At 46.1% G+C, this 16614-nt stretch overlaps 1 protein-coding gene across 1 annotated transcript in view; it reads right to left on the bottom strand.

The window, feature by feature from the left end:
- Positions 1-14155, bottom strand: part of lysmd2 (LysM, putative peptidoglycan-binding, domain containing 2) — a gene marked incomplete at its 5' end in the record, with an annotated part of 72782 nt that extends 58627 nt beyond the window's left edge. The window contains one exon of the mRNA XM_080213971.1: positions 13925-14155. Within this exon, the coding sequence (XP_080070097.1) occupies positions 13925-14155 (231 nt within the window). The remainder of the gene's footprint in view (positions 1-13924) is intronic.
- Between the last annotated feature and the right edge of the window lie 2459 nt (positions 14156-16614).

Below are 16614 nucleotides of genomic sequence, written 5' to 3'. Positions count from 1 at the left end.
GTGCCACTAGCAAAATACTTGCAAGTACTTTGCAGTTGTTGGTGAGACCACACCTTCATTTTGGAAGTTAATTAGAATATTGGTCAGACAAATTCTACAAGGTTGTCCAGTCAATGGTGTTTTATCAGTACAATTTCAGCACCATAGCAGTGAAAACCACCAGAGTGGAGATGATACAAGATACCATGACATCACTGCACTGCCATCTGTCTTGTTCTTTGCTCCATGTGTCACTAGTGCCAGTGGGAAGAAAGGACCTTCGAAACTAGGATATTTATCATGATTTGTTAAGTATAACTTTTGTTGCCACCTAAATTACCCTGATACCACTGCATCAAGTGCCGTCTCTTTATCTGAAATTTATTGACTGGTTATTTGATGACTTAAACTAAATTAAATGGCAGCAGTGATGATAAAAAGAGATTATCAACTCAATTTTAGAGCAAACTATCTGTTGATTATCATCAATGGCTTATGAGGACAATTCATAATTTGTGCTATTTATCTGAGTCAATGTTAATTGATGAGGAGGCTACTCATCATTGGCTACACAGTTAGACTGCATCAGTCTAAAAACAAAATCTCCGGACTTCCTCATTCCTCAAAACGCTAAATGATCAGTAAAATGGTTCCTATGTGGGCAAAATGACTGATGACATTAATAAAATTTGATAGCTTCTAAAGCTTATAAAATCAACAATTTTGAAATAACCTGTAAATAACAATGCATGTCAAGTCACTTTCAAATGCAATTGCTTTCCTCATTTCTCAAAATAAGTGTCAAATACGTAAAGTAAGTATCAAGTCTTTTACTTTTACGTTCCCAATTTAACGATACAATGTCCTTTATAATTAAAAAAATTGCTAAGAATGAAAATGCAACAGTTCAAAGAAGTGTCAATACATTCTAGCTGCAAAAAGTATAACTTTGTACGTCAGTTAACAAAACACTTGTAAGTACTTTGCAGTTGTTGGTGAGACTACACCTCCATTTGCAAGTTAATCAGAATATTTGCCAGACAAATTCTACAAGGTTGTCCAGTCAGTGGTGTTTTATCAGTACAATTTCAGCACCATAGCAGTGAAAACCACCACAGTGGAGATGATACAAGATACCATGACATCACTGCACTGCCATCTGTCCTGTTCTTTTGCACAGTGAGATTCGACCAATTTTCAGCAAGATATTATTCAGCAACATTTGCTGTGAAATGGTAGGTACGTTAGATATTTATTTGAACAAAATTAATAACAATGTGATCTTCCGCCCAACAAAAACAGAAAATGCTGGAAGATCTCAGCAGGTCTGATGGCATGTGTGTAGAGAAAACAGCCAATATTTTGAGTCTGGATGACCTTTTGCCAGAACAGAAGACGAAGAAAACAGGACAAGATTTATATTGTTAGGATAAGGGAGGGGGTGTAATTGACAAAGATGTCATAGGCAAAAAGACAAGGGGAATTTAAATGGTGGTGATCATGGCTAAGAAGAATGCCAATATGGCCACTAAAGGGCAGAACAAAGCCAAGCAGAGTATCAAAGGTCAACCCAAGAGAATGAACAGATGACCCAAGTGGGGTGAAAGTAGGAATGGGGAAAGACCAGTGTACGTGTGCGTGCCCATGCGAGTATCTGTGCACGCGTGTGTATGTGACAAATTCAAAAGCGAGATTTGTAAAAAGTCCACAAATGAAACGATGGAAGAAATGAAAATTTAAAAAAATAAAAATAAATACATCACATGAAACAAAATAAATGGAAATTGGGTGAAGATGGAGGGCAGAGTTTACGCTCTGAAGTGGTTGAACTCAATGCTCAGTGCGGAAGGCTGTAAAGTGTCTAATTGGAAGATCGGGTGCTGTTCCTCCAGTTTGTGTTGGGCTTCACTGGAACACTGCAACAGCCCAAGGGTAGACATATGGATATGAGAGCTGAAAGGTGAGTTGAAATGGCAAGTGACAGGAAGGCCTGGGTCCTGCTTGCAGATGGGCCGAAGGCAGTCACCCAGTCTGCGTTTGGTCTCTCCGATGCAGAGTAGACTACATTACGAGCAGCACATGTAGTAAGACCAAATTAAGGGAGGTATACGTGAAGCACTGCTTCACCCGAAAAGATTGTTTCCTTGAATTGAGGGGGGGGGGCGGGGGGAAGAGAAGAGAGAGGGAGAAAGAGAGGAGGAGGAGGAGGGGTGTTGGAGGAAATGGAGCAGTGGACCAGTGGCTTGTACCCAAATCAGTTTCAACTTAACATTAAAGCAAACTGTATGATATAATTTATGCTGAAAGCACAAAGTATAATGTAAAGCAAAGGGTCAAAAAAATAAACTCTCTCAAGTTGGTGGGTTAGCTCTTTGCCGAATTTAACCTGTATTCTACACCTGTAAATGGTTTACTTACAAGTAAAACACAGCCGGCAGTATAACTTAGCCATTGTCATCTAAGCTGGTACCAAGCTGAAACTGGTCGCTGCAGCATCTGAGCACCATGTTAAAATAGCTGCGGGAGAGTGAGTAAAGAAAGGAGGAGGAGGAAGAAAGCAGGGGAATATTGTGTAAGGGAATACATCTAGAGTTTGTAAAATGACTTAATTGTAACTGCAGTTTGCTAGCGCAATATTGAAATATTATCTGATTCGTGAAAACAGCAAGATTCTTTAATCCAACTAAATCAAAATGCCAGCTCAGTGACCTCTTAATCCGAGCCTTAAAAAGGAAGCCCGATGAGTTGCTGAGATTGGTCAACATTACTATATATAGCAAATAGCTGGGTCACCATGGAATGAACCACTTGGCCACTGCAGTCTCCCAGAACTTGATCAAGGAGCCAATGGTCCATTGTACACGTAGCAGTTCATTGAAAGATCAATTTGTCCCATTATTCTTTCTTCTCCCCCTTCTCCCACCAAACCCCCGCTCTGCAAATCTTTCCTTTTCAAGTACTTATCCAATTTTGCTTTGAAAGCTACAGTTGAATCTGCTTCCTCCTGGCTTTCAGACCTTGCATCCCATATCATCACAACTCACTGCATAAAAATAAACGCATCTTTTCCTTAGTTCTGTTTGTTTGCCTTCACAGGTCATAGCAGAATTTCTCAATTGGTCTAGGATTTTCTCTGATGGGTGGAGGAGAGATGGATGATGCACAGAGTTTGCACAATGGCAGTACAGGAGGGGCACACTGCACTAGCTGATTGTTTCAGCCTTTTTCCATAAGTTTGGAATAGCTATTTGTATTGTATCGTTTAGCACAGTAACAGGTCATTCAGGCAAACAGTTCTATGCCAGTATTTATATTTCACATTAGCTTCTATCTTCCTCTAAGTCCATCAACATATCCTCTTATTCCTTCCGTCCTTCTGCTTATCTAACCGCCGCTTAAATGAATTTCTAACCACTCTCTAGATAAGAATTTTATTCCTGCATTCCTTATTGGATTTATGAGTGAGTGTCTTATATTTGTGGTCTATTATCTCCTATTTATAGCCCATGCTGCAATACAGCTATCTAATTTAAAAAAAACAAGTAATTATTCCCAGTTATTTGAAGAAAATAGCATTTCATATGGTCAGAAAGCCCTGTGACATCAGGAGCGACAAACTCTTGCAGAACTGTTTGTCTCTGGACAGATGCTGTTTGATCTGCTTAGTGTTTGCAGCATGTTCTGTTTTTATGACAAGTGACAGAACTCCCGTTTTAACAGCAAGTTTACAATGGCTGCAAAACTTAGGGTGACTGGTTCGCCCTTCAACAGTGTGACACACAGCCAATGGTGCACCTGTAGCTATTAACTCAAGAATTAATCTTTTATGGGGTGGTCAATTAATTTACTGATTATGTTTGTCAGCTCTGCAGACTGTGTGCATTGGGGACCATAGGCAGGCTTAAGTAATGTCAATTTTATAGAACACAGGGATTGAGAAAGATCAGCAATCTCATTCCTTAGAAGATCCACATTTACTGCCAGTAAGTGTGAAAGAGCACCCAGCAGATTCGAGTGATGATAAGTCTGATTCGCTGTGAGTCCTAGTGTCACACCAGTCACAGAGTGCCTTTTATCGGTAACTAACTCACAACGTTTGTTAACTTAATCAAGGAACAAAGAATTGCAGGAAGGAAAACATGCCCCACCACTCGTATAATCTCATCTGCGCAGTACATAGTTATAAACCACCTCCCTCCCCCACTGAGCATTGCCTGACATGACATTACTAACCGTTCCTTTTTAAATTAGGAATTCATATAAAACATATATATGTGGCCAGGAAATGCCTTCCATGACGAGTAGCTTGCCGACAGATCAGAGTGATAAATTCATCCTTTGTACTAAAAATGAATGAACTATCCAATAACATTGGAATTTGGTGCTTGCCAATTTTGAATGGAGAGCAGTGGTCCGTAGTTACTTAATTATACTGACAAGTTATTTTCAGATCATCTGAACCTGCAGTGATGACATTACCTCAGGGAGACTCTGTCCACACACCATCATGCAAAAAGCTCATTGGTTAATGTCAACCAAGAAAAGGCAAAATGCCAAACTTAATTCCCTTAAATTAGATATTGTATATATACAAAATATTAATGCCACAGTGATTACAAAAGTGCATCTAGGTGATATTTAAAATAGTTACCTGAGCTCAGAGATCAGTTACCTCCACCCATTATCTATAACATACCGGTTCCTAGTAATCAGTTACAGTCTCTCTGAAAAGGTCTGAAACAAGACTACATCAACTCTTTTCGGCTTTTTGGCTAAGGTCAAGTGTCAGATCAAGCCCAAGACAGGGTGCAATGCCTTATCTTGTCGGCTTGGATCTTGTTTGCCTTCCTTGCGGGGACCATGAATTGGATTTGGTTTTTGAAGCAAGCAAGGAATGGACTTGGGTTCATCTGGTCCACTCCGAGCATTGGCTTTGTAACTTTAAGGATGGAGTAAAAAGAATTTAAAAAAGACTACAAGAACTGTTGCTGGAGGAGCATTAATTCAGTGAAAGACACTCTTCGGTCTGCCCGAAATTCGTTGATCTTCCAGTGCTAAGAGTTGTCCTCCACTAAGTGTTGCTGACTGGCAAGGTCCAAGATCCAGGACTACATGCTGAGGGACTCTGTCAGGTTTGGGGCAGCCGCCACAAGGTGCAATGGGAAAGGTCATAGTGTAAGGCCTTTCAGCCAATGTACACTGAGGGGCTGAGAACCAGTAAAACCCCTCAGACTATGTACTTTATTACTAACCATATGTAACTGGACTGAAGTATTGCAGAGGGCCACATGCCTGACGTATATAGCTTGAACAGAATTGTACTCTCCACCATGAGAACATTAAAATGTTTGTAATGTTCTCATTGCTGAACTGAAGCACCTTAGAGTGACTCTCAATCTTTGGAGAAAAAGTGTATATCATAGCGCTTATGATAATTTGAAATGTTTTGTTGTCTTTAGATTTTAGATGAATAAAGTATATTTTTGCAAAAAAAACAACTTATTGATAAATAATCCCTGTGTGAAATACTGCCATGAATCAAGTATACATTAACGATTTGTAAGAAGGAACTGAAGGCACTGTTGCTAAGATTGCAGATGATGCAAAGATATATAGAGGGACAGGTAGTATTGAGGAAGCAGGGGGGTTGCAGAAGGACTTGGGCTGGTCAGGAGAGTAGCAAAGAAGTGGCAAATGGAATACAATGTGGAAAAGTGCGAGGTTATGCACTTTGGAAGGAGGAATGGAAAGGAATAAGGAAAAGTACAGCACAGGAACAGGCCCTTCAGCCCTCCAAGCATGTGCCAATCATGATGCACTAACTAAACAAAAAAAACCTTCTGTCTTTGCTTGGGCATATCCCTCTATTCTCTTCCTATTCATGTACCCATTCAGATGCCTCTCAAATGTTGCTAACGTACCTGCATCCACCACATACTCTGGCAGTGAGGCATAGACTATTTTCTAAATGGGGAAATGCTTAGGAAATCAGAAACACAAAGGGACTTGGGAGTCATTGTTCGAAATTCTCTTAAGGTTAACATACAAGTTGAGTCCGCAATTAGGAAGGCAAATTAAATATTAGCATTCATGTTGAGGGGGCTAGAATACAAGAGCACAGATGTACTACTGAGGCCATATAAGGCTCTGGTCAGACCCCATTTGGAATATTGCGAGCAGTTTTGGACTCTGTATTTAAGGAAGGACATGTAGGCCTCGGAAAGGGTCCAAAGGAAATTTTCAAGAATGATCCCTGGGATGAAGAGCTTGTTGTATGAGGAACGGTTGAGGACTCCGCTCTGTACTCGTTGGAGTTTAGAAGGATGATGCAGGGGGCAGGGCGGGTAATCTTATTGAAACTTACAGGATATTGCAAGGCCTGGATAGAGTGGACGTGGAGAGGATGTTTTCACTAGTAGGAAAAACTAGAACCAGAGGGCATAATATCAGACTAAATGGACAATCCTTTAAAACAGAGATGAGGAGGAATTTTTTCACCCAGAGAGTGCTGAATCTGTGGAACTCTTTGCTGCAGAAGGCTGTGGAGACCAGATCATTGAGTGTCTTTAATACAAAGATAGATTGATTCTTGATTAATAAGGGGATCAGGGTTATGGGAAAAAGGCAGGAGAATGAGGATGAGAAAAATATCAGCCATGATTGAATGGCACAGCAGACTTGATGGGCCGAGTAGCCTAATTCTGCTCCTATGTCTTATGGACTACAAGGAGCCCACAAACAAAGCTAGCACAAACAACTGTCCAAATACAAAATAAAACTCAACTTACATGTTTAAACTTTTCACATTATTTATAACAAAGGCATGTCTAAGACAGTAATTTAGTCCATGATGGTTATAAGCCATTGAGCTCATAGATCAAAGTTTATGGGTTTAGGATTAATCATTAGCAACACAAAATAGGTATTAAAATGATCCATGTTGGGTTACCAAATGCAACCAATAACACTAATAATTTATTTTATTACAATGGAAATTTTAATAATTATGCAATAAAAACCCTCCCAATTGGCTTGTACAAGGTGAGGATATGGCTGACAAAGGATTTTACCATTAGCACACAAAAGTAAATGAAAGCAGATAAATGCCAGAAGGCACGGTTCTAAGGGATCTACATGTCATGAGTAGAAAAAATTTCAATGATTTATTTTTAATGGTTCCCAGAATTGTTAATTTGAACTGCAAACACTATTTTATCAATTGGGTAATACGGAAACTGAAACTCTCCCATTTAAATGTTGATTTACAAGAATACAGAACAGGAAGGATATATTTCTCTGGTAAGACCAAGACTGTTCAGAGAAAAAAGCCTGAGGGGGTGGTGACCTGATAGGAATCTTTAAGTTCATGAAAGAATTTACAGGGTGATCGGAGAGAAAATGCCAGAAAGAAAGTGGTTACGATCTGTAATACAGTCCAAAAGTGTATCTGAGGTAGATTCAGTTTGAAAGGAGAATGGGATAACTATCAGAAAAGAAAAGATGGCCAGGTAGCTGTGTAACTATTACAGAGCCAGCACAGACATAATGGACAGAGTGGCCTGCTTTCTGTGCCATAACCATTCTATGATTGTGTTGGGATCGAAAACTAGAGGTCACAAATATATAATTACTCACTGATAAATCCAATAGGGAATACAGGACCAATCTTCTTACCCAGAAAGTGGTGGGAATGTGAAACTTGTTACCACAAGGAGCAGTTGAGGCAAAAAGCAATCAATGCATTCAAGTGACAGTTAGATAAGAACATAAGAAATAGGAGCAGGAGTAGGCCATCTGGCCCTTCGAGCCTGCCCCGCCATTCAATAAGATCATGGCTGATCTGTCGTGGCTCAGTTCCACTTTCCCGCCCTCTCCCCATAACCCTTAATCCCCTCTCTTATCAAAAACCCATCAACCCGCTTCTTAAAAATATTTAGCGAGGCAGCCTCCACCACTTCAACGGGCAGAGAATTCCAGAGATTCACCACCCTTTGAGTGAAGAAGTTCCTCCTCAACTCCGTTCTGAACCGCCCCCCCTTTATCTTGAGGCTGTGCCCCCTAGTCCTACTGTCTTTTTTGAGCGGGAAGAGTCTTTCCACCTCTATCCTATCCATCCCATTCATCATCTTATACATCTCAATGAGATCTCCCCTCATTCTTCTAAACTCTAACGAGTACAAGCCTAGTTTATTCAGCCTCTCCTCATAGCTCAACCCCCTGAACTCCGGTATCAGCCTAGTAAACCTCCTCTGCACTCCCTCCAGGGCCAAAATATCCTTGCGCAGGTGCGGCGCCCAAAACTGCACACAGTACTCCAGCTGCGGCCTCACCAATGCCCTATACAGCTGCAGCAAGACCTCCCTACTTTTATATTCAATCCCCCTCGCTATGAAGGCCAGCATCCCATTCGCCTTCCTGACCACCTGCTGCACTTGCAGGCTGGGTTTTTGCGACTCATGCACAAGGACCCCGAGGTCCCTCTGCACCGTCGCCTGCTGCAGTTTTTCGCCACGTAAGTAATAGTCCTTCCTACCATTCTTCCTACCAAAGTGGACCACCTCACACTTGCCAACATTAAATTCCATTTGCCATTTCCTGGCCCATTCGCCCAGCCTATCTAGATCCTTCTGCAGACTCTCCACACCCTCCGCACAATTTGCCTTTCCCCCAATCTTGGTGTCATCAGCAAATTTCGACACCCTACACTCGGTTCCCTCCTCCAGATCATCTATATAAATGGTAAATAGCTGAGGCCCCAGCACCGACCCCTGGGGCACCCCACTAGTCACCAACCGCCAATCCGAATAGCACCCATTGACCCCCACTCTCTGCCTCCTATTTGACAACCAATCCTCTATCCACGCTAACACCCTACCCCCAACTCCATGTCCTCTGACCTTCTGCAGTAACCTCTTGTGAGGTACCTTATCAAACGCCTTCTGAAAATCCAGAAAGACCACATCCACCCGGCTCTCCTCTATCCACCGCCCTAGACACATCCTCATAGAACTCCAGTAAATTTGTCAGACACGACTTCCCTTTAATGAAACCGTGTTGCGTCTGCCCTATCAAGCAATTCCCTTCAAGATGCCTCGCAATTTCCTCCTTAATGACGGATTCTAACATTTTACCTACCACAGACGTTAAACTAACCGGCCTGTAATTCCCCGCCTTTTGCCTGGCACCCTTCTTAAACAACGGCGTAACATTAGCCGTTTTCCAATCCTCCGGCACTTCCCCGGAATCCAGCGACGTCTGGAAAATAACCACCAAGGCATCCACTATCACCTCCGCCATTTCTTTCAGAACCCTCGGATGCATTCCATCCGGTCCTGGGGACTTGTCCACAATCAGCCCCTCCAGTCTGTCGCGCACCACCTCTCTAGTAACAGTAATGTCATTAAGACCCTCCAGTCCTACCACCTTTCCATCGCTAACACCCGGCAAATTATTCACGTCCTCCTCCGTGAAGACAGAAACAAAAAAGTTATTCAAGACCTTAGCCATATCCCCATCCCCTACCACTAGGTCCCCTTTCTCATCCGCTAAGGGACCAACGTTCACCCTAGCCAGCCTCTTCCTTTTTATATATTTATAAAAACTCTTGCTATCCTTTTTTATATTAAGCGCTAGCCCAGCTTCATAGCTTCTTCTACCCTCCTTTATCAACTTTTTTGTCAATCTTTGTTGACATTTAAACCTTTCCCAATCCTCTTCTCGCCCACTGCTCTTAGCTACTCTAAATTCCTCTGCTTTTAATTTAACACTTTCCTTCACCTCCTTCGTTATCCACGGCTTATTACCTCTCTTCCTACTGGGGAAAGGAAGAGAAGAGTGTACATACAGATATAGACAGAGAGGGATGGAAGGGTGCGTGTGTCGAGCATAAACGCTGGTGCGTGCGTGCGTGAACCTCAGGAAAAGAACAGGATTTGGCTTAACTGGTCTGATGAAAACTTATCCAAACTCTCTACCCTAGACTGACATCACTGTGTATGTACCTCTGCCTCATGGAAGAAGACGGTTCCCCACTACCCCTCAAGGGAAACTAGGGATGGGGAATAGATGCTGGCCTGGCCAGCGAAACCCACATCCCATAAATGAATTTAAAAACTTATGGTGCATGACCAATACCAGAAACGGTACCTAATGAAGCTTGCCCCAGCAACAGTTGTCACTGGGAAGACAGAGAGGCAGCAGTGGCATTTGGGGAGCATGATATGCATTTCACTCCGTTTGCTATGTCCTATCCAAGGTTTCGACATGCTGGGAGGAATTTTTCCTCAGTTTGTTCTGGTCACATCATTAATGTATGCAAGAAGAATACATGTACTTTGACTGGGCGGCACAGTGGTTAGCATTGCTGCGTCACAGTATCAGGGACCCGGGTTCGATTCCCAGCTTGGGTCACTTGTCTGTGGAGTTTGCACATTCTCCCCTTGTCTGTGTGGGTTTCCTCTGGGTGATCCAGTTGCCTCCCACAATCCAAAGATATGCAGGTTAGGTGCATTGGCTATGCTAAATTGCCCCTTAGTGTCAGGGGGACTAGCTAGGGTAAATGCATGTGGGGGTGGGGGGGGGGGACTAGCTAGGGTAAATGCATGTGGGGGTGGGGACTAGCTAAGGTAAATGCATAGGTTTATGGGGATAAAGCCTGAATGAGACTGTGGTTGGTGCAGACTTGATGGGCCGAATGGCCTCCTTCTGCTCTGTATGATTCTATGGTTATTAATCAACCTGTGGCAACTGAGCCAATCTGAGGAGTCTAGTCATTGCTGTGTCTTATTACATGTTTGCTGAGGCAATAAGAACTCAACAATATGAATAGTTCTATAATGAATAGAGTACGACTTGTTCTTTGACCACTCAGAACTCACACCAGCTAGCGACAGATAATATTTATGATCTGGTTGTGAACAGCAGTAGCACCAAGGCCAAATTCCAAATTAATTTTGGAAGCCAATGGCTGCTGGACAAGCACTAAACCAGAATTCACTCAAGTGAATGAGTCTTATTTTTCACGCAAATAAATTATTCATTGCAAAAGCAACATGACCTTTTGTACCTCATTCTCTCCCTCAACCCCCTCCCTCAGAAAACACATTCTGGAATGGACAACACAACACAAACTTTTTCATGCAAAATATGACTCGGTTCCCTCAACAATCTACTGTTCTTCCTGCCAAGAACCATTTTGTTTTAGCAAATGAACCCAGCCCGAATTCAACTCCACGGGTACAACTTTCCAACTACGCTCGCCCCGAAACCAGAAAATCCTGCCCGGGGTCAACAGACCTTTCCATGGTCAGTGTCCTGCCCGTTACAATTCTTGTGGCAGGCGAGATGGGAAAATCCCTATATCTTTCCGTCGACAGTTAATGTGGTACCCATCAGCTCTTATTGGCAATAAAAATATAAGAACTAGGAATAGGAGCAGGAGCAATTCAGCTCCTCAAGCCTGCTCTGCCACTCGTTCTGATCATGGCTCATCTAATCTCAGCCTCATCTCCACCTTTCAGCCCACTCCCCACAACTCTTCATCCCACGACTAATTAAAAGCCTATCTAACCTCTCCTTCAACTTATTTAGCATTCTTGTGTCCACTGCACTCTGGGGTAGAGAATTCCACGGATTCACGACCCTTTTGAGTGAAGTAATTCCTTCTCAGTTATGTTTTAAATATGCCACCCCTTAGCCTAAAACTATGGTCTCTCGTTCTAGAATGTCCAAGGGGGAACACCTGCTCTACGTTTATCCGATCATTCCTCTTTTAGCATCTTACATACCTCAGTTAGATCTCCTCTCCCTCTTCTAAACTCCAGTGAGCATAGGCCTAAAGTGCTGAATCTCTCTTCACAAGACAAGTCCTTCAACTCAATGTCAGGGGGAGCAACAGCAGTTTACATCATCTCTCGCGAGATGCTATTTGTAAATCTTTTAGCTACCACTGGTGTTGATGTTAGAAACCACAGAAAAGCGGACCAGTTCTTAATGCAACTGACCGCAGAATGTCATCTCACCCTGGATCATAGAAGAATCATAGAATCCTTACAGTGCAGAAAGAGGCCATTTGGCCCATTGAGTCTGCACCGACCGCAATCCTACCCAGGCGCTATCCCCATATCCCTACACAGTTACCCGCTAATCCCTCTAACCTACACATCTCAGGATACTAAAGGGCAATTTTAGCACGGCCAATGAACTGAACCCGCACATGTGGGAGGAAACCAGAGCGCCCGGAGGAAACCCACACAGACACAAGGAGAATGTGCAAACTCCACACAGACAGTGACCCAAGCCAGGAATTGAACCCAGGTCCCTGGAGCTGTGAAGCAGCAGTGCTAACCACTGTGCTGCCCCAAAAATCTCTAATATCTACCCAACTATCTAAGATTCAGGATCAATTTCAAAAGTATTCTCTGTTAGTTTATCTCCGTGAGCTAGTTTATTTCAACCATCCTCAGTAAATCTTTGCTCAGCAGAGGGTTGGAAGATGAGAAGTTAGTCAGACCCTTCCTCAGATTCTGTGATGTCTGATCCCAATCCAGAGACCCTAAGGCAACACCCATCCCCGTATCACCACTGCACTGTTTCTTCATTTCAAGCACAGACCCACCTCCTCATACCCCATACCACTGGTGTACCCCACTCACTTGGCCCCAAGTACGTTTTCCCCTTCACAAACCATCACTCCCCCATGCATCCAGTTGAGGACAGGGGTGATACAGTTGCCGTGGAGGTGGGGAAGGTGCCTGGCAGTTGGGGTTGACTCCAGGGATAGATAATGAGTGTTCCGTGGATGCTCCAAGATGCGAGTGTAGGGGGGCGGTTGCTTTGAATTGAGTTTAGGATGGAGGGCAGATTGGATGGTCAGGGGTGGGGACCTGTGGATTGCACTGTCCGAACGGGGAAAAGTGGAGAGGGATCTGATGTTCTGGGGGAGGAGGAGGAGGAGGAGGACAGGGGTTGTAGGTGCCAGTGATAGGTGGGATAGGGGTGTCAGAAACAGGAGTGGGGATGGGGGTGTGCAGGGAAGAGGGTGACTCAGGAAGGGGGGGCAGTGTGCCAGGGAAGGGGTTGGGGTGCCAGGGGCAAGGGGGTTTGGGGTGTGCTGGGTGGGGTGTGCTGGGGGAAGAGGGGGTGGAAGGTGGGGTGTGCTGGGGGAAGAGGGGGTGGAAGGTGGGGTGTGCTGGGGGAGGGTATGGGGGGGGTGGGGAGTGCCAGGGGAGGGAGCGAGAGGTGCCAGAGCAGCGGAGTGCGGATCAGGGAGGTATGGGGTGTGTAGGGGTGCCAGGAGAGGAGGGTGGGGGAGCCAGGGGCATGCAGCAGGAATGTCCAAGGGGCGAGGGTGACTGGGTGGGGGTGGGGGTGGGGGGGGGGCGAGGGTGACTGGGTGGGGGTGGGGGGGGGGGGGGGGCGAGGGTGACTGGGTGGGGGGGGTGAGGGTGACTGGGTGGGGGGGGGGTGAGGGTGACTGGGTGGGGGGGGGGGTGAGGGTGACTGGGTGGGGGGGGGGTGAGGGTGACTGGGTGGGGGGGGTGAGGGTGACTGGGTGGGGGGGGGTGAGGGTGACTGGGTGGGGAGGTGGGGTGGGGGTGACTGGGTGGGGGGGTGAGGGTGAGGTGATGAGCCGGGGGGGGGGGGGGGGGGTGATGAGCCCCGGGGGGGGGGGGGTTATGAGCCCCGGGGGGGGGGGGGTTATGAGCCCCGGGGGGGGGGGGGGGGGGGGGTGTGATGAGCCGGGGGGGGGGTGATGAGCCGGGGGGGGGGGGGGGGTGATGAGCCGGGGGGGGGGGGGGGGGGGGGGGTGATGAGCCGGGGGGGGGGGGGGGGGGGGGGTGATGAGCCGGGGGGGGGGGGGGTGATGTGCTCCAAGCTGCCCCTCCCTCCCTGTCCCGGGCCCGGCCTGGGCTCTGAACCTGTTCCCCGCTCCCCCCGCACTCACCGTGACTCCATAGCGCAGGGCGAGGCCTCGGAGGGTGTCGCTCGGGCTGACCGGGTGCTGGATGTATTTCTCGGCCAGCGGGGCCGACACACTGGCCGTGCTGCCGTACGAGCGCGTCTTGGTGCGGGCCAGGCTCTGGGACAGCTCGGCCTCCGACTCGTCCTGCCCCGAGCCCGGCTCCGGGCCCGGCCGCCAGCGCCTCGGCCATCCCTCCCGGGACAGCAGCGGGAGGGGCGGGTGGGGTTAGAGCGATGCCTGGGCCCGGAGACCACGCCTGGGGATGCGGCTCCTTGAGCGGCGGGAGGAGCCTCCTCTCCCCTCAGCCCGTCAGCGCCAAAACCGGTGCCAGCTTCCTCACCGCAGCTTCCCGCGGCCGGCGCCCGCAGCCAGCGCGGCTCAGCGGGTAGCGCACTGGACTGGGAACCCGGCGACCCGGGTTCAAATCCCACTCCCGACCCTCACAGGAGTGTACAGTACTGCAGGAAGTGCCGCACTGTCGACAACGCCCCGTCTTCGTTCAGAATAAAACATTCCTGTAGCGCTGTCTACAAGATCAGGAGGTGCGGATGCTGGATGTAAAAACAGAAAGTGCTGCACAAGTCTGGCAGCCTCTGTGGAGAGGAGGAGAATCAGGGAATGATATTTAGGGGTTAGCACTGCTGCCTCACAGTGCCGGGGGCTCGGGTTCGATTCCCGGCTCCGGTCACTGTCTGTGTGGAGTTTGCACGTTCTCCCCGTGTCTACGTGGGTTTCCTCTGGGTGCTCCAATTTCCTCCCATAGTCCAAAGATGTGTGGGTTAGGTGCATTGCCCATGCTAAATTGACCCTTAGTGTCCTGGGATGCGTAGGTTAGAGGGATTAGTGCAGTAAATATGTGGGATTACGGGGAGAGAGACTGGGTGGGATTGTGGTTGGTCTGGACTCAGTTGGCGGTGGGGGGGGAGTTATAATTTCAGGCAGAATTTTCCCGTCTGATTCCCATGATGGGCGGGACACAGACTGTAAACTCGGGTGGGATTTTCTGGTCTTGGGGTTAGCACGGCTGCAAAAGCCACCCTTTGCGTTTGGGAGCTCCAAAAAGCCACATCCACATTCTTCCATCAAATTTTGGAATTTTGTACAAATCATCCCATTAGATTCATGTACTCTCTTCCTCAACCTGCTCCGATGTATTTGCTTTAACCGTCAGTCTTTTGAGCTGAAAGTCTCTGGGTTTGATCTTAGCAGCCACACGGCCGCTGCAGTGAGGATGGAAAATTTGGGGCCCAGCCTAATCTCCATTCATTGCAGTGGAACCAGAAAATCCTGCCGCTGCTAACTGCTGTAAGATTCCGCCGTGTATCTTTCTCCTTTTCTCTTTCTGCCATTGCTAACTTCTCCATTATCAATTCCCTTTAAAAAGCCATCTCTTTCCCTTTTCCTTACACTTCAAGCTTCTTCATTTCTACATCTCTTTGTTATTGGAGTTTTGCCAATTCAATGGCCTCACTTTTCAGAGTACTTGATCTATCTGACAACTGTTGTACGTTTAAATTCTTCGCTATTCTTTCTGTGGCTAGCACTGTTGCCACCACCGCACCCCACCACCACCACCATCCCTCCAGGACCCAGGTTCAATTCCCAGCGTGGGTCACTGTGCAAAGTCTGCACGTTCTCCCTGTGTCTGAGTGGGTTTTCTCCAGGTGCTCCGGTTTCCTCCCACAGTCCAAAAGACGTGCTGGTTAAGTGCATTGGCCGTGCTAAAATTTCCCTCAGTGTACCCGAACAAGCGCCAGAGTGCGGCGACTAGGGAGTTTCACAGTTACTTCATTGCAGTGATAGCGTAAGCCTACTTGTGACTAATAAATAAACTTTAAACTAAAACTTTAAAACAATTATCACAGCTTTCTTACCCTCTGTGGGTAACCCTAAATGTAACATATTCGCCAATTCCATCAAATTGGCTTCAGGTACATTTTTCAAACTTTCCAAAGTTATATCCTCTCCTCCTAAACAAGTCTTAGCCATTGCAACAGCCATGTTGCAGTCACATTATTTTAAATCACACAGTATCACTAGTTCGATACTCTCCTCACTTTTGTTACATTTAAAAGTTCCTTACACCCAAGGAATTATGTTTTCCAAAATCCCACCAAAGATTCCTCAATTGTTAAGAGTCCCATTGATGAAAAATGCAGGGGTATCCAAAAAACCCAGACGGGTAATCTGTAACACCTGCTCTTTGTGGTGTATATTTTCAATTTGGTATAATGTGAGAAAAGATACACAAGCCAGTGAGGAACAATGTGGTGTTTTTGCAATCAACTTATGCTATAAGACCATAAGACGTCGGAGCAGAATGAGGCCACTCGGCCCATTGATTCCGCTCTGCCATTCAATCATGGCTGATATTTTTCTCATTCCCATTCTCCTGCTTTTTCCCCATAACCCCTGATCTCCTTATTAATCAAGAACCTATCTATCTCTGTCTTAAAGACACTCAATGACCCAGCCTCCACAGTCTTCTGCGGGAAAGAGTTCCAGAGATTCACCACTCTCTGGCTGAAGGAATTCCTCCTCATCTCTGTTTTAAAGGATTGTCCATTTAGTCTGAAGTTGTGGTCTCTGGTTCTAGTTTTTCCTATTAGTGGAAACATCCTCTCCATGTCCACTCTATCCAGGCCTCGCAGTATCCTGTAAGTTTCAATAAG

The sequence above is a fragment of the Carcharhinus amblyrhynchos genome, chromosome 28, assembly GCF_965287045.1.
Source record: "Carcharhinus amblyrhynchos chromosome 28, sCarAmb.v2.hapA, whole genome shotgun sequence".
NCBI lineage: Eukaryota > Metazoa > Chordata > Chondrichthyes > Carcharhiniformes > Carcharhinidae > Carcharhinus > Carcharhinus amblyrhynchos.
The sequence above is the reverse complement of the archived record's forward strand: the minus strand, read 5'-3'. Positions and strand labels throughout refer to the sequence as shown.